Consider the following 21,530-nt stretch of genomic DNA (forward strand, 5'->3'; position numbering starts at 1 on the left):
AAACGAGATTTCCACAAAACTTGCAATGGGTATTCGGAATGTGTATATGTATCCCCGTGAAAAATCTCACATTTTTTGGGAACTTCAAAAATACAAATTTCAAAATGTTTAAATATAGGGAGCAGTGGAGCTCGGGGGCTGCAATTCCTCTCTCGGCAACATGCGTTCATGACAGGTCAGAGAAATTTGTATATAGCTATTTAAAATCCCTATCGTGCTATGTATATACATGTCAGAACATGCATGACAAGTGAGACAAATTTGTATTTCAGCTAGCAAGTAAAGCAATACAAAACAGAAACATTATCTACTAGCTTAAATACAAATGCATGCTGATGAAATGGTTGTGGAAGCTTGAGAATTCTAAAGGTTTATGGCAAGAGTTGTTGCATAACAAATGCTAGCTGATCCAACATTGTCTGAGTTGTGGCAACAATGATTCTCACTTGTGGCAGGGGTTGATGAAAGTCAAAGAAATGTTTGTTAGCCTGACCAGAAAGGGTGGTAGGTGATGGTGCTAGGACCTTATTTTGGGAAGATCTTTGGCTAGGAAATAAAAAGCAAAGCGGAGATATTTCCCAGATTATACAACATCACTTTTACCAAGCTAGTTACTATTAAAACTGTTAAGGAAGCTGGTTGGGATAGCTTTACCTTCAAGAGAACTTTACATGGACAATATTTGGTTCAGTGCGAAGAGTTAAAAAAGCTCGTTGATGAACTTGAGCTTGTGGATGAGAAGGATAAAGTCCTTTGGTTGCTGAACAACAAGAACAAATTTGTGGTGAAGGAACTATACGTGTTTCTCAAATCCTCTCCCCTAGTTGGGTTTAGAGGGATTTGGAAATTGAGAATTCCCCTAAAGATTATAGTTTTTTTGTGGGTGATGACCAAAAATAGCATTTTAACTAAAGACAATCTCATCAAAAGAGGATGGATTGGGTGGCAACGAAGAATGCCATTTCTGTGGCCTCAAAGAGAATATTGATCATCTTATGTTCCTGTGTAGCCTTGCCAGATTTGTATGGCGGGTTATGATCTGTGCCTTTGACTTGACTAGACCCCTTGATGGTGTTTCAGATATGATGGGAAGTTGGTTATAGTCTTTCCCTGGAAATCAAAGACGCATGGTACTCATTGGGGAGGGGGGGGGGGGGGGGGGGGGGGGGTTTACTATCTGTTGGACAATTTGGAAAACTAGGAATAGAGCATGCTTTGATAAGAAATTTCGTGATGATCCCTCTTATGTGGTTTTCAAATTTTTTCCGTTGCTGAATTCTTGGAGAATATTACAGAAAAGCGTAATTGAAGATGGTGTGTTAAGGACCAGAGAGGTGTTGCGAGAAGTCTTCAACAGAAGACATGGATGGAACCCTTTGGGCGGGAGGGTTTGAAGCTGAGTGGTGTTGGGAGTCTCATTTAGCTATACATTTTCTTCTCTGGGCATGATGTAATAAGTAGCATGGTGAAAACCTGTTTTGAACTTTTAGAGCAGTTTCACCCTAGAGTGTGTGTGTGCGGTTGGTTTACTCTGCGTGTGTGCAGTAGTAACCACCGACCTTTGCTTTTGTTGCCTTCAGAGGCTTTCTTTCCCGTTTGGTGTTGTTTCATTTGTTACCTTGTAGTACTGGGGTTGTTTCTTTAATAGAAATAGTCGAGGGGAGGCTTGTTGTTTCGAAGAAGAAGAAAAAAATACAAAACCCGTATATACATGTTTGATTTAGACAACAGAACATGGTTTCCTAACTTCATCAGATTATTTTATCCATCCGGAAGGTCAGTTGCACTATGTACGGTTATGTATAGTACTCCATGAAAGTGTTGTCCATATTCAGAGAGAGAGAGAGAGTAACTTGAATGTCGTATGTACGTACTATACTTTCGTCAGGGTTATTAGTCGCATCGCATTTTGGATCAAAAATTGACCATACATTTAATTTTGAACTAAAACCACGACATTTATTTTGTATCGGAGGGAGTATATTTATATGTGAAAAAATAATATCATTGAAACTCCTTTCAAACGAATATACCAATATAATTTGTATGTCATACAACTTATATTTTGCTACTCAAATCTAAGGTCAAAGTTTAGTAAAATACAAAAAAAAACTAATAAACCCGGACAGGTAGTACATTCATAAGCTCCAACTCCACAGCGCTATACACGTATGCATGCGACCATTAATTCAAAGTGGTACCGCATATATGCACGTGGAATTATAGAATGAGAGCGTTGTACTACTGGGTAAAGCTACACGTTGTATGTCAAAATTCTTGGCTGCAACACCAGCTAGACCGTAGAGGACTGCAAGTATGTGTCTGCCCTTCCTCCCAAAAAAGAGAGAAAAACAAAGTACTCCATGTCTGTCCAAACGCGGGATTTAAGCACACTAAATCACATCCAGTTCGAATCAAGTATCTCGATCATTCAGCAGTAACCTGCAGTAATATGCCCCTAAAAAAGGAAATCTGCCGTTCATTTTATATGCCGACAGTTTGTTCTGACGGATACACCCAGACGGATAAATGCAAACAGAATCTTAAACAAGGAGATATCACTAATACAGTAGACACATTAGGAATTGACTGATTCTACACATCACACTAGAATACGTACGTAGTAGTACTAGCTAGATCGCCTTGCCCCCGCACCCACTGAAAATTATATATTCCATTCAACAAAAGTCGTATCTTGCGCCTATCATCCTTGCACGCTTTTGCAATTAAAAATGAATATCAAGAGGGGAAGGCGAGACTAGGTGCAAGCTCAAACCCTCCTCCTCACTTCCACGCCTCTCCTCTCTTTACACACTTAGCTACCTCCCGCTCCCTCGTCATGTCTTCCGGTGGTGGCGGGGGAGGGGATCAGGGCCGTCATGGCCTCTACCACCAGCATGGTCACGGCCAACTCACCCGCTACGACGGCGCTGGCGGCTACGAGCTCAGCAACGACGACATGGAGAGCTTCTTCTTCAACCAGCCCGAGGGCGTCGGCGGTGGTGTGCGCGCCGACGAGATCGCGCCGTACTCGAGCATCACGAGCTACCTGCAGGGGTTCTTGGACCCCACCGGGCTAGCTCGGCATCTCGACGTGCCGGCCAAGCACGAGCTGTCGGTCGACGTTAGGAGCCATGACCAAGAGAGCCAGGGCACCGGCAGCGCTGCTGGAGAAAGCGCGGCGCTGCTAACACCCAACTCATCGGTATCTTTCTCGTCCGGAGGCGGGGACGGTGAGGGAAAATCTCGCCGGAGCAACAAGGGCCGGGCGCAGGAGGCGGATGACCAGGAGGATGGGAAGGACCATGAAGATGGGGAAAGTTCCAAGACAGCGTAGGTTTTCGCCAATTTGATGCTGATCTGCTGTGTGAATCGCCTTGATTTCTTGCTTCGCCGATTCCTTTTGTCGTGAGCTTATGCGATGTGTTCATACCGTGATAGATCTGGTCCTACTATTGCTTAATTACTTGGATTTTCTTTCGTTATGCCCCATTGTGCTTGTGCCTTGTCTATTACGTGATGTGAACATTAGGGTTTGCTACGATTTGCTTCATTAGGGTTCTTATAGTTCATCACGAATTAGATCCGGTTAGCCCCCAAGCTGACGCACACTTTTGTCGTCTTATATGCTTCTTATTGCTTTGGTCCAAGATAACTTTATAGATCGTGTGGTATTCAATTTAAAAGACAATCGACGTACACTCTAGAAGAGATCTTCCTTAGAATTAATCAATTGCTGCGCATGCGTGCCGTAGCTTCAAACTTTGACCAAGTAGATAGCTTCGTCTTTGAAGACCCAAAAATAAAGATCTCTCCCCCTTTTAGAAAAGATCCAAAAATGTAATATAATCTCCAAAAGCATCAAGGCCATTAGTATAAATTTCCTAAATTTTGCATTACATCAGGCTGATCTTGTCATGACATGTGATCTGTAGGTATATATATCTTCTTTTTTTACGAGAGTAGGTATATATATCTAGCTAGCTAACTTACTACACTCCCTATCTGTTATACTTACGATAGATCTACAACACTGATCATTCTCGGCAGAACTATATAGACATGGGCTGCACCGTTCCATGAAATATATATCTACGCGACATAGTTAGCTATATATAGTGCTTCCGGACAAATCACGATAGATTGATTGACCTAGCTAAGCTAGGCCCTGTTGGATCAGTGCCTGTTCTGTGCTTATTTATTTTTGTTTTGCGATGAACCTAACTGATTGATTACTTTGCCGCTGCAGGAATAACAAACCCAAAAAGAAAGCCGAGAAGAGGCTGCGGCTGCCCCGCGTCTCCTTCCTCACCAAGAGCGAGGTCGATCACCTGGAGGACGGCTACCGCTGGCGCAAATACGGCCAGAAGGCCGTCAAGAACAGCCCTTATCCAAGGTACGCTTCAGTTGCATGCATGAAGCTCAGTGTGAACCGGCCGTGATAACGTAATGTAAATGGCAACGTGCGCAGGAGCTACTACCGGTGCACGACGCCCAAGTGCGGCGTGAAGAAGCGGGTGGAGCGGTCGTACCAGGACCCGTCGACGGTGATCACCACGTACGAAGGGCAGCACACGCACCACAGCCCCGCCAGCCTCCGGGGAAGCGCCGCGCACCTCTTCATGCCCCCCGGATTCCACGGGCTCCCGCCGCCACACCTCATGCCGCCGGGGGTGTTCCACCCAGAGCTGATGAGCATGATGCGCATGCCCTACCCAAGCCCTAACATGCACCTGCTGAGCGTGCCACCGCCTCCCCATCATCATCCAACCTCTCATCCAATGGCGGGAACTCTCCAGCAGCACTATTTCACTGACTACGCGCTATTGCAAGACCTCTCCCCTTCCACAATGCCCAACAACCCCTGACTAATTAACTCCTTCAGATACACTTAATTAATTAGTAGCTAGCTAGCCTAGTAGATATGCATATATGATGCTTTCCAAATGCTGGAGTTGCGCCAGATGTGATCGCCAGGGTTACCCTTGAGCCTGGTCTATGCATGGGGCGGTCCTGTTATCCTAATTATTATTAATTCGATGCAAGCTTTCCATCTTGAACTTGTGCCTACATTGCTTTAATCCTCTTCCATTTGTCCTCCACGGGCAAATTGGATGAGTTGATGAAGCTGGTCTAATAACTAGAACAGTTGCAACTTATTAATTTATATAGCTCGTACTGTGGACTTCGTGTACATGTACTCGAGTGCATATGTGTACCTCATTGATGAGAGGAATATTTCACTTCACTTTCGTTGCTGTGAGGAATTATTTACACATGCTGCCATCTCAACTTCTGCTTGTTCGTGGAACGCTTATATATTTATTTAAGGGCACTTCCTTGATGGCCGGTGGCAGTTTCTTTAATTTTATGCATGTGCAAAGCATAGTCGAGATAATCATGGCGCAAAAGAGAATTTTGATTGCTTTGGACGTTGATGCACTGGGCGGTTTCTTGTGGGAGTAGGCATAGGATGTGTCGCCTCATTGTGATTTGCTCGTTTGTTTGGTAGAAGGAATTTATAACTGAGACAAGAATATATTGATTCATAGATGTGTCCTATCTCAGTTCTACCTACTACAGTACTATTTATCTCACTGAATAAGCTCACGAGGCTGCTGCTTTGATCCATGAAATATATTTGTGTAGTGTTTCACTTCCTTATATACTTATTTGTATTTGAATTAACCATATTATATCAAGCAGATGCCTCACGCTATTTATATTAATACTACAGACGAACTGAGATCTAGGGTCTCTGGTATGGTGAATTATACTTCTGTCGCAGTTTCAGATGTTGAGTGATAATAAGCTTGCAGAATTGTAAATGCACTAGTCAATTTTAGTTAGTTGCCCTTATGGTCTCCTGTCTATAAGGTTGCATTTGGCATATATTGCGGTGAATAATCTTCGTTTGGTTGAACTGCTTTTCCTTGTGGTTACCTGTTTCTGATATAACTTGCAGAAAAGAGCTTAAATAGATAGTAAAGTTATCCATCGCTATGTAAGTGTAGTGGTTAATCTAAAAATATGAGAAATTTATCCATCTCTATGGTAAGTCTAATTTTTGAGTTTTAGTTTTAACGGAGATTATTAGATTATTATGTGAATTGCTAAACAAGATGTTAGTATCACACAGTGGCAGACCCAACAATAAAATGAAGGGTGTGCACACTCTAATTTTTAATTCCACCTAATCCAAGTGTCAGACAAAATATGGCAAAATAACAACATGAATAGCTCAATTCGAATCTCACAACAATTTAGTTCACAAAATATATCTCAAATGTGCTCAATTACAATACGAATAGTTTTACATGAAAGGAGCACAGGTAGAAAATTACATCTCTAGGTAACTCTACGTTTTTGCATTGCCATGAAAGCATCAACTATGTCATCTTCACTTACTTTCATGAACACATCTCGTTCAATAAATGTCACCAAGCAATCATTCAAACGATCATCACTCATACTAGTCCTCAACTTACTTTTCACTAGATTCATTGCTGAAAATACTCTTTCAACACTCGCCGTTGCCACCGGTAAAATCAATATCAATTTGATGGGTAAGTAGACCAAATCATAAAGAACATGCTTCTTTGTTGCAACCAGCTTAATAGAGAGCTCACCAATATTACTTGCATTTCTAAACCTATCATCTTGTCTCATATCATCAATAAAATTAGCAAGTTGAAATTCTAGCCTTATCAAATTTGTGATTGATATGTCCATGGGATAGAATTCAGCAAGTCTCATTACCTTGAGTGCATCATAAGAAGCAAATGAATTGAGGGGATTCAAAGCCGACATGCAAATAAGCAACTCCGTATTAACCTCATCAAACCGATTGTCAAGCTCTTGAATGGTTTGATCAATGACACCAAGATATACTTCTCTTCTATAACGACCATCATTTGTTTGTAATACATAATACCGATGAGATCTTCGACTAGGCTCATAAGTATCCTCCCATAAAGGAACTTGAATGTCATGTTTATTGCAAAATAAGGTTAGCTTTGCAAGAAATTCTTCCCAACCATGAGACCTCATGTGTTGAATTCTACTCTTTGCCAAACTAACAAGTGTCATTGCATTAACAATATCTTGATCTCTCTTTTGCAAAGATTTGGACAACTCATATGTATAGCCAAGAATAACAAGCATCAAGTGAAGATTGAAAACAAAGTCAAATGATTCAAAGGCTTAAGCAACTCCACGTATTCTTGTCCACTGACCTTTTTGTGAAGGATCTTTTCCAATAGCATCAAGTACTTCAAGGATTGTCGAATACATGCTACCAATGTGCATAATGGTTTTAAAATGAGACACCCAACGAGTGTAGCCGGGTCTAGACCCATCTCTTGACACCACCTTTAACAAAGGCATCACCCTTAGGCCCCCCATTCGATTTGCCTTTAAACAAATAACACACAAAGCATGTATATCCTCCTTGTCTCGTTTTCTTATATTTTACCATTTTGGTGTGAGTAATTTTTCTCGATCTCGGTGGTCTAGAGTGGAAATTCTACACATAAACAATGATGTATATTGAAACCTGAAAGTGCGTTATATCGACTAGAGGGGGGTGAATAGGCGATTTTTATGAATTCTTCACTGAGGAATTTGCCAGTGAGGAAATTCCTTAAAGAAGAACTACTTGCAGCGGAATAAGTACTCAAAAATATGCATAGCAGAACACAAGCATGGTCATCATGATTAAATGAAGACAAGCACAGAGTACAGAAAGCGTAAACGCAGGATAACACAGGATGAAGACAAACAGACTGAAGAAATTGAACTGAGGAAATTGAGAAAGTCTTCAGTCAAAGTCTTCAAACACAGATATGAACAAGTGCACAACACAATTATGAGGAAATGAAAGAGTTGAGGAAATAGACCAGTTGGCTTGGTGAAGACAATGATTTGGTAGACCAGTTCCAACTGCTGTCTCAGTTGTACGTCTGGTTAGGGCGGCTAGGTATTTAAACCTGAGGACACACAGTCCCGGACACCCAGTCCTGAACACGCAGTCCAGGACACTTAGTCCTCACCATATTCCCCTTGAGCTAAGGTCACACAGACCTCGCCCAATCACTCGTGGTAAGTCTTCAGGTGACTTCCGAACCTTCACAAACTCGGTCACTCGGCGATCCACAATTTCCTCTTGGATGCTCTAGACCATGACGCCTAATCGTCTGGAAGAAGCACAGTCTTCAAAGGTAACAAGCGTCAGATCCACGCAGGATCAATCTCTTCAGTGATGCTCAATCACTTTGGGTTTGTAGGTGTTTGGGTTTGGGTTTTCCTCACTTGATGATTTTCGCTCAAAGTCCTCGGAGGATGGGATGCTCTCAATTGACAAGTGTCAGTTTCTCTCGGAGCAGCCAACCAGCTAGTCGTTGTAGGGGGCGGCTATTTATAGCCTAGGGAGCAGCCCGTCATGATAAGACATAAATGCCCTTCAATGATATGACCGTTAGGTGGGTAGATATTTTGGGACAGCTGGCGCATAGCACAGCAACGGTCGGAAATTTGAGTATCAAATTCCTTAGGGCTATCATGTTCCTCACTGTGTAGGCAATCCGCACTGGCGAATTCCTAACTCCTCAGTCAGAACAAATTCCTCAGAGACCAGAAGAACTTCGTCTCTGTCACTGAAGAATATGACTGAATTGTATGAGATTTCCAATGGCTTCACTCGAAGGGATTGGTAGGTGTAGGATTTTGAGTTGAGCATCACATGGAAATTTTTCCTTAGTATTTCCTCGACCCCCTTTGATAGTACGGTGTTTCCTATGAATCAAGAAAGAGAAAATGAAACTACGAAAACGAAAGTCTTCGCGCTTCATGTTCCTCAAATGAATACCAAGTCTTCAAAGGTCACACCAATTTCTTCACTTTCAAATTCTTCAGAAATCCAAAGTCTTCAGCCGAAGAACTTCATTTTTAGGGGTCGACTTTCACTGTAAATAGCAAACTCCTCATAGACTTATAGACCTGTGTACACGCATAAACACATTAGTCCCTTAACCTATAAGTCTTCAATACACCAAAATCACTAAGGGGCACTAGTGTTGGGGATCGTTGCAGAAATTAAAAAAATCACCAAGATCAATCTATGGAGTAACTAGCAAAGAGAGAGAGGGGAGTGCATCTTCATACCGTTGAAGATCGCGAGACGGAAGCGTTGCAAGAACGCGGATGAGGGAGTCGTACTCGTAGCGATTCAGATCGCGGTGGATTCCGATCCTAGCGCCGAACAACGGCACCTCCGCGTTCAACACACGTGCAGCCCGGTGACGTCTCCCGCACCTTGATCCAGCAAGGAGGAGGGAGAGGTTGAGGAAGAGGGCTCCAACAGCAGCACGACGGCGTGGTGGTGATGGAGTGGCAGTTCTCCGGCAGGGCTTCGCCAAGCTCACGCGGAGGAGGAGAGGTGTTGGGGAGGGGAGGGGTTGCGCCTTGGATGTGGTGCTGCCGCCCTCCCTCCACCCCTCTATTTATAGGGAGAAGGGGGAAGGGGGCCGGCCCCTCTAGATGAGATCTAGAGGGGGGCGGCGGCCAAGGGGGAGGGGGTGCCCCCTTTAGGGTTCCCCCCCAACCCTAGGCGCATGGGCCCTAGGGGGGATGGCGCCCAGCCCACTTAGGGGCTGGTTCCCTTCCACCTACAGCCCATAAGGCCCTCCGGGGCAGGTGGACCCTCCCGGTGGACCCCCGGAACCTCTCCGGTGGTCCCGGTACAATACCGGTATACCCCCGAATATTTCTGGTGACCGTATGATGACTTCCCATATATAAATCTTCACCTCCGGACCATTCCGGAACTCTTCTTGACGTCCACTCATCCGGGACTCCGAACAACATTCGGTAATCACATACAAATCTTCCTTATAACCCTAGCGTCATCGAACCTTAAGTGTGTAGACCCTATGGGTTCGGGAATCATGCAGACATGACCGAGACAACTCTCTAGCCAATAACCAACAGCGGGATCTGGATACCCATGTTGGCTCCCACATGTTCCACGATGATCTCATCGGATGAACCACGATGTCGAGGATTCAAGCAATCCCGTATACAATTCCCTTTGTCAATCGGTACGTTACTTGCCCGAGATTCGATCGTCGGTATCCCAATACCTCGTTCAATCTCATTACCGGCAAGTCACTTTACTCGTTCCGTAATGCATGATCCCATGACTAACTACTTAGTCACATATTGAGCTCATTATGATGATGCATTACCGAGTGGGCCCGGAAATACCTCTCCGTCATACGGAGTGACAAATCCCAGTCTCGATCCATGCCAACCCAACAGGCACTTTCGGAGATACCTGTAGTGCACCTTTATAGCCACCCAGTTACGTTGTGACGTTTGGTACAACCAAAGCATTCCTACGGTATTCGGGAGTTGCACGATCTCATGGTCTAAGGAAATGATACTTGACATTAGAAAAGCTTTAGCAAACGAACTACACGATCTAGTGCTATGCTTAGGATTGGGTCTTGTCCATCACATCATTCTCCTAATGATGTGATCCCGTTATCAATGACATCCAATGTCCATGGTCAGGAAACCGTAACCATTTATTGATCAATGAGCTAGTCAACTAGAGGCTCACTAGGGACATGTTATGGTCTATGTGTTCACACATGTATTACGATTTCTGGATAACACAATTATAGCATGAACAATAGACAATTATCATGAACAAGGAAATATAATAATAACCATTTTATTATTGCCTCTAGGGCATATTTCCAACAGTCTCCCACTTGCACTAGAGTCAATAATCTAGTTACATTGTGATGAATCGTACACCCATAGATTTCTAGTGTTGATCATGTTTCGCCCGTGGAAGAGGTTTAGTCAACGGATCTGCGACATTCAAATCCGTATGCACTTTACAAATATCTATGTCTCCATTTTGAACATTTTCACGAATGGAGTTGAAGCAACGCTTGATGTGCCTGGTCTTCTTGTGAAACCTGGGCTCCTTCGCAAGGGCAATAGCTCCAGTGTTGTCACAGAAGAGAGTCATCGGCCCCGATGCATTGGGAATAACTCCTAGGTCGGCAATGAACTCCTTCATCCAGATTGCTTCATGTGCTGCCTCCGAGGCTGCCATGTACTCCGCTTCACATGTAGATCCCGCCACGACGCTTTGCTTGCAACTGCACCAGCTGACTGCCCCACCATTCAAAATATACACGTATCCGGTTTGTGACTTAGAGTCATCCAGATCTGTGTTGAAGCTAGCATCGACGTAACCCTTTACGACGAGCTCTTTGTCACCTCCATAAACGAGAAACATATCCTTAGTCCTTTTCAGGTACTTCAGGATGTTCTTGACCGCTGTCCAGTGTTCCATGCCGGGATTACTTTGGTACCTTCCTACCAAACTTACGGCAAGGTTTACATCAGGTCTGGTACACAGCATGGCATACATAATAGACCCTATGGACGAGGCATAGGGGATGACACTCATCTTTTCTCTATCTTCTGCCGTGGTCGGGCATTGAGCCGTGCTCAATCTCACACCTTGCAATACAGGCAAGAACCACTTCTTGGACTGATCCATATTGAACTTCTTCAATATCTTGTCAAGGTATGTGCTTTGTGAAAGACCTATGAGGCGTCTCGATCTATCTCTATAGATCTTGATGCCTAATATGTAAGCAGCTTCTCCAAGGTCCTTCATTGAAAAACACTTATTCAAGTAGGCCTTTATGCTTTCCAAGAATTCTATATCATTTCCCATCAATAGTATGTCATCAACATATAATATGAGAAATGCTACGGAGCTCCCACTCACTTTATTGTAAACACAGGCTTCTCCATAAGTCTGTGTAAACCCAAACGCTTTGATCATCTCATCAAAGCGAATGTTCCAACTCCGAGATGCCTGCACCAGCCCATAGATTGAGCGCTGGAGCTTGCATACCTTGTCAGCATTCTTAGGATCGACAAAACCTTCCGGCTGCATCATATACAATTCTTCCTTACGGAAGCCGTTAAGGAATGCCGTTTTGACGTCCATTTGCCATATTTCATAATCGTAGAATGCGGCAATTGCTAACATGATTCGGACGGACTTTAGCTTCGCTACGGGTGAGAAGGTCTCATCGTAGTCAACTCCTTGAACTTGTCGATAACCCTTAGCGACAAGTCGAGCTTTATAGATGGTAACATTTCCATCCGCGTCCATCTTCTTCTTAAAGATCTATTTATTTTCTATCGCTCGCCAATCATCGGGCAAGTCTGTCAAAGTCCATACTTTGTTTTCATACATGGATCCTATCTCGGATTGCATGGCTTCAAGCCATTTGTTGGAATCTGGGCCCGCCATTGCTTCTTCATAGTTCGAAGGTTCACCGTTGTCCAACAACATGATTTCCAGGACAGGGTTGCCGTACCACTCTGGTGCGGAACGTGTCCTTGTGGACCTACGAAGTTCAGTGGTATCTTGATCATGATCGTCATCATTAACTTCCTCTCTAGTCGGTGCAGGCACCACAGAAACATTTTCTTGTGCTGCGCTACTTTCTGGTTCGAGAGGGGTCATCTCATCAAGTTCCACTTTCCTCCCACTTACTTCTTTCGAGAGAAACTCTTTCTCCAGAAAGGACCCATTCTTGGCAACGAAGATCTTGCCTTCGGATCTGAGGTAGAAGGTATACCCAATGGTTTCCTTAGGGTATCCTATGAAGACACATTTTTCTGACTTGGGTTCGAGCTTTTCAGGTTGAAGTTTCTTGACATAAGCATCGCATCCCCAAACTTTAAGAAACGACAGCTTAGGTTTCTTTCCAAACCATAATTCATATGGTGTCGTCTCAACGGATTTCGACGGAGCCCTATTTAAAGTGAATGCGGCAGTCTCTAAAGCATAACCCCAAAATGATAGCGGTAGATCGGTAAGAGACATCATAGATCGCACCATATCCAATAGAGTGCGATTACGACGTTCGGACACACCATTACGCTGAGGTGTTCTAGGCGGCATGAGTTGTGAAACAATTCCACATTTCCTTAAGTGTGTGCCAAATTCATGACTCAAATATTCCCCTCCACGATCTGATCGTAAGAACTTTATTTTCCTGTCACGTTGATTCTCAACCTCACTCTGAAATTCCTTGAACTTTTCAAAGGTCTCAGACTTGTGTTTCATTAAGTAGACATACCCATATCTACTTAAGTCATCAGTGAGGGTGAGAACATAACGATAGCCACCGCGAGCCTCAACGCTCATTGGACCGCACACATCAGTATGTATGATTTCCAATAAGTTGGTTGCTCGCTCCATTGTTCCGGAGAACGAAGTCTTGGTCATTTTTCCCATGAGGCATGGTTCGCACGTGTCAAATGATTCATAATCAAGAGACTCCAAAAGTCCATCTGCATGGAGTTTCTTCATGCGTTTGACACAAATGTGACCAAGGCGGCAGTGCCACAAGTATGTGGGACTATCATTATCAACCTTACATTTCTTGGCATTCACACTATGAATATGTGTAACATCACGTTCGAGATTCATTAAGAATAAACCATTGACCAGCGGGGCATGACCATAAAACATATCTCTCATATAAATAGAACAACCATTATTCTCGGATTTAGATGAGTAGCCATCTCGCATCAAACGAGATCCAGATACAATGTTCGTGCTCAAAGCTGGCACTAAATAACAATTATTGAGGTTTAAAACTAATCCCGTAGGTAAATGTAGAGGTAGCGTGCCGACGGCGATCACATCGACCTTGGAACCATTCCTGACGCGCATCGTCACCTCGTCCTTCGCCAATCTTCGCTTACTCCGCAGCTCCTGTTTTGAGTTACAAATATGAGCAACCACACCGGTATCAACTACCCAGGAGCTACTACGAGTATTGGTATGGTACACATCAATAACATGTATATCACATATACCTTTGGTGTTGCCGGCCTTCTTGTCTGCTAAGTACTTGGGGCAGTTCCGCTTCCAGTGACCGTTTCCCTTGCAATAAAAGCACTCAGTCTCAGGCTTGGGTCCATTCTTTGTCTTCTTCCCGGCAGCTTGCTTACCGGGCGCGGCAACTCCCTTGCCGTCTTTCTTGAAGCTCTTTTTACCCTTGCCTTTCTTGAACTTAGTGGTCTTATTCACCATCAACACTTGATGTTCCTTTTTGATCTCCACCTCCGCTGATTTCAGCATCGAATATACCTCAGGAATGGTTTTCTCCATCCCCTGCATATTGAAGTTCATCACAAAGCTCTTGTATCTAGGTGGAAGCGACTGAAGGATTGTGTCAATGACCGCGTCATCCGGGAGATTAACTCCCAGCTGAGACAAGTGGTTGTGCAACCCAGACATTTTGAGTATGTGTTCGCTGACGGAACTATTCTCCTCCATCTTACTACTGTAGAACTTGTCGGAGACTTCATATCTCTCGACCCGGGCATGAGCTTGGAAAACCATTTTCATCTCTTGGAACATCTCATATGCTCCGTGCTGCTCGAAACGCTTTTGGAGCCCCGGTTCTAAGCTGTAAAGCATGCCGCATTGAACCAGGGAGTAATCATCAACACGTGTTTGCCAAGCGTTCATAACGTCTTGGTTTGCTGGGACGGGTGCTTCACCTAGCGGTGCTTCAAGGACATATGCTTTCTTGGCAGCTATGAGGATGATCCTCAAGTTCCGGACCCAGTCCGTATAGTTGCTACCATCGTCTTTCAGATTGGTTTTCTCTAGGAATGCGTTGAAGTTGAGGTTGACATTAGCGTGGGCCATTTAATCTACAAGACATATTGTAAAGATTTTAGACTAAGTTCATGATAATTAAGTTCATCTAATCAAATTATTAATGAACTCCCACTTAGACAGACATCCCTCTAGTCATCTAAGTGATACATGATCCGAGTCAACTAGGTCGTGTCCGATCATCACGTGAGACGGACTAGTCATCATCGGTGAACATCTTCATGTTGATCGTATCTTCTATACGACCCATGTTCGACCTTTCGGTCTTCCGTGTTCCGAGGCCATGTCTGTACATGCTAGGCTCGTCAAGTCAACCTAAGTGTATTGCGTGTGTAAATCTGGCTTACACCCATTGTATGCGAACGTTAGGACCTATCACACCCGATCATCACGTGGTGCTTCGGAACAACGGACTTTAGCAACGGTGCACAGTTAGGGGGAACACAATTCTTGAAATTTTAGTGAGAGATCATCTTATTTAGGCTACCGTTGTTCTAAGCAAATAAGATGTAAAACATGATAAACATCACATGCAATCAAATAGTGACATGATATGGCCAATATCATTTTGCTCCTTTTGATCTCCATCTTCGGGGCGCCATGATCATCATCGTCACTGGCATGACACCATGACCTCCATCATCATGATCTCCATCATCGTGTCTTCATGAAGTTGTCTCACCAACTATTACTTCTACTACTATGGCTAACGGTTAGCAATAAAGTAAAGTAATTACATGACGTTTCAGTTGACACGCAGGTCATAAATAAATTAAGACAACTCCTATGGCTCCTGCCGGTTGTCATACTCATCGACATGCAAGTCGTGATTCCTATTACAAGAACATGATCAATCTCATACATCACATATATCATTCATCACATTCTTCTGGCCATATCACATCACATGACACATGTTGCAAAAACAAGTTAGACGTCCTCTAATTGTTGTTGCAAATTTTTACGTGGCTGCTATAGGTTTCTAGCAAGAATGTTTCTTACCTACGCCAAAACCACAACGTGATATGCCAATTTATATTTACCCTTCATAAGGACCCTTTTCATCGAATCCGATCCGACTAAAGTGGGAGACACAGACACCCGCTAGCCACCTTATGCAACTAGTGCATGTCAGTCGATGGAACCTGTCTCACGTAAGCGTACGTGTAAGGTCGGTCCGGGCCGCTTCATCCCACGATGCCGCCGAATCAAGATAAGACTAGTAACGGCAAGTAAATTGACAAAATCGACGCCCACAACAACTTGTGTTCTACTCGTGCATAGAAACTACGCATAGACCTAGCTCATGATGCCACTGTTGGGGATCGTTGCAGAAATTAAAAAATTTCTACGCATCACCAAGATCAATCTATGGAGTAACTAGCAACGAGAGAGAGGGGAGTGCATCTTCATACCGTTGAAGATCGCGAGACGGAAGCGTTGCAAGAACGCGGATGAGGGAGTCGTACTCGTAGCGATTCAGATCGCGGTGGATTCCGATCCTAGCGCCGAACAACGGCACCTCCGCGTTCAACACACGTGCAGCCCGATGACGTCTCCCGCACCTTGATCCAGCAAGGAGGAGGGAGAGGTTTAGGAAGAGGGCTCCAACAGCAGCACGACGGCGTGGTGGTGATGGAGTGGCAGTTCTCCGGCAGGGCTTCGCCAAGCTCACGTGGAGGAGGAGAGGTGTTGGGGAGGGGAGGGGCTGCGCCTTGGATGTGGTGCTGCAGCCCTCCCTCCACCCCTCTATTTATAGGGAGAAGGGGAAGGGGGCGGCCCCTCTAGATGAGATCTAGAGGGGGGCGGCGGCCAAGGGGGAGGGGGCTTGCCCCCCAAGCAAGGGGGGTGCCCCCTTTAGGGTTCCCCCCCCCCCAACCCTAGGCGCATGGGCCCTAGGGGGGATGGCGCCCAGCCCACTTAGGGGCTGGTTCCCTTCCACCTACAGCCCATAAGGCCCTCCGGGGCAGGTGGACCCTCCCGATGGACCCCCGGAACCCCTCCGGTGGTCCCGGTACAATACCGGTATACCCCCGAATATTTCCGGTGACCGTATGATGACTTCCCATATATAAATCTTCACCTACGGACCATTCCGGAACTCCTCGTGACGTCCGGGATCTCATCCGGGACTCCGAACAACATTCGGTAATCACATACAAATCTTCCTTATAACACTAGTGTCATCGAACCTTAAGTGTGTAGACCCTACGGGTTCGGGAATCATGCAGACATGACCGAGATAGCTCTCTAGCCAATAACCAACAGCGGGATCTGGATACCCATGTTGGCTCCCACATGTTCCATGATGATCTCATCGGATGAACCACGATGTCGAGGATTCAAGCAATCCCGTATACAATTCCCTTTGTCAATCGGTACGTTACTTGCCCGAGATTCGACCGTCGGTATCCCAATACCTCGTTCAATCTCGTTACCGGCAAGTCACTTTACTCGTTCCCTAATGCATGATCCCGTGACTAACTACTTAGTCACATATTGAGCTCATTACGATGATGCATTACCGAGTGGGCCCAGAGATACCTCTCCGTCATACGGAGTGACAAATCCCAGTCTCGATCCATGCCAACCCAACAGACACTTTCGGAGATACCTGTAGTGCACCTTTATAGCCACCCAGTTACGTTGTGACGTTTGGTACAACCAAAGCATTCCTACGGTATCCGGGAGTTGCACGATCTCATGGTCTAAGGAAATGATACTTGACATTAGAAAAGCTTTAGCAAACGAACTACACGATCTAGTGTTATGCTTAGGATTGGGTCTTGTCCATCACATCATTCTCCTAATGATGTGGTCCCGTTATCAATGACATCCAATGTCCATGGTCAGGAAACCGTAACCATCTATTGATCAACGAGCTAGTCAACTAGAGGCTCATTAGGGACATGTTATGGTCTATGTGTTCACACATGTATTACGGTTTCCGGATAACACAATTATAGCATGAACAATAAACAATTATCATGAACAAGGAAATATAATAATAACTATTTTATTATTGCCTCTAGGGCATATTTCCAACAACTAGATGCACTTACAATCTCCCCCTTTTTGGTGATTGATGACAATATAGGTTAAGTTTTCAACGGGGATAAATATATGAAGTGTAAATACTGATATTGAGGAATTTGATTGCAAGATATAGAAGAACTCCCCCTGAAGATGTGCATAGTGAGGAATTTGCTTTTGAAGCAATGCACACTTGAAGAGTTGAATCATGGAGATCTCCCCCTATATCTTGCAATTCATACACGCATTTGACATAATATATGAAGAATTTGAAATGCATGATGAAATATGGTGACTGATGTAATTCAGCATGCGTGCAATAACATTAACGAGTAATAAGCATGCAGAAAAAACAGCAAAAGTATCAGGCCACCATAGAGTTTAAGTTTATAACTCGATCCAACAAAGTCATCAGAAGAACGAGAGTTGTAACTTTAGAGAAAAAAAAACGCCCATATAAGATAGACTCGCTTGAATACTAACTCAAATTTCTCCCCCTTTGTCATCGAATGACCAAAAGGGTCAAAAATGAGGACTAACGCCCCTGAAGAATATCAAGGTGATGAAGGAGCGTCAGCGTTGTTGGGGTCGTTTGTTGTAGTAGGGCCTGCCGCAGTGTCTTTCCAAGTCTTCATGTTCATCAGTGTCACGTGATGAAGAATAGGAGCTGGCCACCAAGGAAGGAACCTTGATCTTCTTGTACTTCTTCGGAGTAGGTGCAGCCCAGTCAAAATCTTCCTTGAGACCCATTTTCTTCAGATCTTCTTCACCATATATGTGCGACAGAACAACCCAGGTGCGGTTGAGGGTTTCATGAAGGTAGTAGTGGTTTTTCTTCACTGCATTGTGGGTAGTAGTCATGTTGTGAAGAATTGAACCAAACTGACGCTTGACCCATTTGTGATTGCGATCAACCTTCTGGTGAAGACTGAGGAGAAGCTCACGGTCAGTCATCACACTGGGTGTTGTGCCTTGAGGATTTTGCTTGGGTGCGTTGGCGGCAGAGTCATGGGTGGCAGAGTCATCATTGGTGGAGTAGGATGCAGCCTTGCGAAATTGTCCATCCAATGGACGAATGCCTTCATCAATAACAGCAGTAGCCTTGCCCTTTTCATCAGCTGAGGAAAATGTCCGTTTGAGGACTTCAATCGGGGGCAAGTAGCTGCAATGATTCAGTGTATCAGCTTTGTAGTTGAGTGAAGACCTTGTTCTCATGAATCTCATAATCCACGGAGCATAAGGCTTCAACTCAAATGGTGACATTGCGACATTGGCCAGAGTCCTCATGAAGAAATCATGGAAGTTGACGGGAACGCCATGAATGATATTGAAAAGCAGATTCTTCATGATGCCAACGACTTCTTCTTCATTCGAGTCGTGGCCCTTGATAGGACTCAATGTCTTCGTCAGAATGCGATAGACAGTCTGAGGCACATATAACAATTCCTTCACAAGGAATTTTGTTCTTGGGGCCTGACCTGGCTTCAATGGCTTCATCAGCACTTGCGTATAGTGATCTGTAAGCTCAGGTTCATTGTAGACGCAATAAGCACCTTCAAGGAGAGGAATGAGAGGCAAAGCACGAAGCAATTCAGTAGCTGGTGCCTTGTAGTGAGTATTTTCAGACATCTAGTCCAGCACCCATGAATTCACATCTTCAGAGTCTCCGGTGATGTGCAGAGTTGCATAAAATTGAAGAATGAGTTCTTCATTCCAATCACATATGTCAGTGCAGAAATTTAACAGTCCAGCATCGTAGAGAATTGAGGACTGGCCCGAAGCACGGCAGAGATTCCATATCCACGTGAGGAATGTGCTCATGATCGAAGACTTTGTCTTTGTTGAACAGCACTGAGGAATAAAAATTTGCCTGGCTGGCAGTCCAGAAACACCTCTTTCTTATGCGAGCAGAGTCATAAGGGTTGTAATCAGTGAAGAATACGTGCTCGCCGAAGAAATCATCATCCTTGAATTTTTGCTTCCTTGAGAATGGATCCTTTGTCTTGGGCAGAGGAGTGTCAGTCAGTTGCATGATGACCTCAGGAATCGCAATCTCAGGTTCTTCAGGCTGAGGAATTTCTGGTTCCTCTTCAGTGGCACACTGGTTCTTCAAATCTTCATTTTCATTTTCTTCAGCACTAGCGGCTGGAATGTCTTCATGAGCTTCATCAGATCCCATTTGAACTGTAGTGGCTAGGGACTGAGGAATTTGCTGCAGTGGAGTGAAGAGTGGAGAATTGGGGTGCTGACTTTCCCAAAAGTCATCATTCATCACTGGTGTGGTACAGCCAATGTCCACATCTTCATCTTCAATTTCTTCAACGCCAGCCTCTTCAGCAGTAAACTGAGGCATAGGCGAGGAAACTGTGGGGGTTGAAGGGATTTTATCCACTTCAATTTCTTCATGCATCTGCTCTGACGAAGCAGCAGAAGCATTTTCTTCATCAGATCCGTTAGGGATCACATATTCTTCATCAAAAGGGATGATTTCCTTTGATGGCATGGAGGAAACTGGAACAGCATTAATTGGATTAGCAAATGAGCTTGTCAATTTCTTCATCTTCTTCGGTGCTGAAGAATCTGAAGGAGCTGATGCTTTCCTTTTCTTCACAGCTGCACGCTCTGCAGCCTTGATCTTCTTCACATCTGATGCAGATGGAAGAATTGGAATTGGGGTAGGCGTAGGAGGAGCAGAGGAATGTGGTTGATTTTCTTCAGGCACAACTGATGCAGTTGCCCTGACCTCTTCATTTTCTTCAGGCGCACCACTAGTGGGTGCCCTGGCAATTTCTTCAGCGGCTAGAATGCAGTCATCAGCCCTGGAACTCACATTTTCTTCAGCAGCCTGATTGTCATCAGCGGTGATGGCATGTTCTTCAGTTGGCTGAGCGGATGCTTTAGCCTGAGGAGTTTCTTGTTGCGATGGGTCTGCAACATTTGAGGTGAACATCTTAGTCAGTTTAACAAACCTGGCCTTGGCTCCTTTCCAATCAGCATAGTAAGCATTGAAATCATCGTTGAGGACTTTGATTTCAGACTGGATCTTCATAAGTTCATCAGTTGTCATAGAGACAACGTTGTTCTTCAGAAACTTCTCCTTCCTGTACTGTGCTTTCTTGAGCTGCCTGGCCTTCTCAAATTTCCATTTTTCTTCTTGAATGAAGGCAGTCAGCATATGACTTTGACCAGGAGTCAACTTGAAGTCAGGCATAGGAGTGTTTGGGTCCTTGTGCCAGAGATCAATATAGTCGAGGATCAACTTTGGATCCAAAAGCAGAGGCACATTTGTGCCCTTGGCTCTAGCGGCCCTGACTTGCCTGTCTCTGATGATTTCAGCAAGTTCTTCATCATCAGCTTCGTCTTCTTCAGACGGTACTTGGAAGGCAACCTGCTTCTTATGGGGACTTGGGCGAGAGCCTCGTCCAGCAGTGGTCTTTGTCTTCAGCAGAGAGGGTCCTGTTGAAGAATTTGGTGCAGCTGAGGAACTAGCTGAAGCTCCGGAGGCAATAGAGATGCCTGTAGTCCTTTGGCACATGGCGAGATGCACAAGTGCTGAGGATTTTGTCGGAGCAGCTGAGGACTTTGGAGGAGCAGGAGCGGCATGAGGAATTGGCCGTGAGGGCTTAGCTGAGGAAATTGGCCGAGAGGGCATTGAAGAAGAGGCACTAGGCTTGTGCGCAGGCTTCTTTGCCATGGATTTCTTCGGCCTTACAGAGGCCTCAGCAGCAGCAGCAGCAGCAGAGTCTTCGTTGAATTT

At 44.6% G+C, this 21,530-nt stretch overlaps 1 protein-coding gene across 1 annotated transcript; it reads left to right on the top strand.

Moving 5' to 3' along the window:
- Positions 1–2,723: 2,723 nt before the first annotated feature.
- LOC109778611 (WRKY transcription factor 71) lies at positions 2,724–5,343 on the top strand. Its single transcript, XM_020337176.4, has 3 exons — positions 2,724–3,333; positions 4,250–4,396; positions 4,472–5,343. The coding sequence occupies exons 1-3, from the start codon at positions 2,840–2,842 to the stop codon at positions 4,866–4,868; spliced, it is 1,038 nt and encodes a 345-aa protein (XP_020192765.1). The 5' UTR covers positions 2,724–2,839; the 3' UTR covers positions 4,869–5,343.
- The last annotated feature ends 16,187 nt before the right edge of the window (positions 5,344–21,530 follow it).

This window comes from Aegilops tauschii, chromosome 3 (assembly GCF_002575655.3).
Source record: "Aegilops tauschii subsp. strangulata cultivar AL8/78 chromosome 3, Aet v6.0, whole genome shotgun sequence".
Classification (NCBI taxonomy): Eukaryota; Viridiplantae; Streptophyta; class Magnoliopsida; order Poales; family Poaceae; genus Aegilops; species Aegilops tauschii.

Excerpts from the sequence above, each read along its gene's own strand:
- LOC109778611 (XM_020337176.4), top strand. The coding sequence starts at position 2,840 with ATGTCTTCCGGTGGTGGCGGGGGAGGGGATCAGGGCCGTCATGGCCTC. Across the intron at positions 3,334-4,249 it reads GGGGAAAGTTCCAAGACAGC|GAATAACAAACCCAAAAAGA; the intron begins GTAGGTTTTCGC and ends TTGCCGCTGCAG. Across the intron at positions 4,397-4,471 it reads AAGAACAGCCCTTATCCAAG|GAGCTACTACCGGTGCACGA; the intron begins GTACGCTTCAGT and ends CAACGTGCGCAG.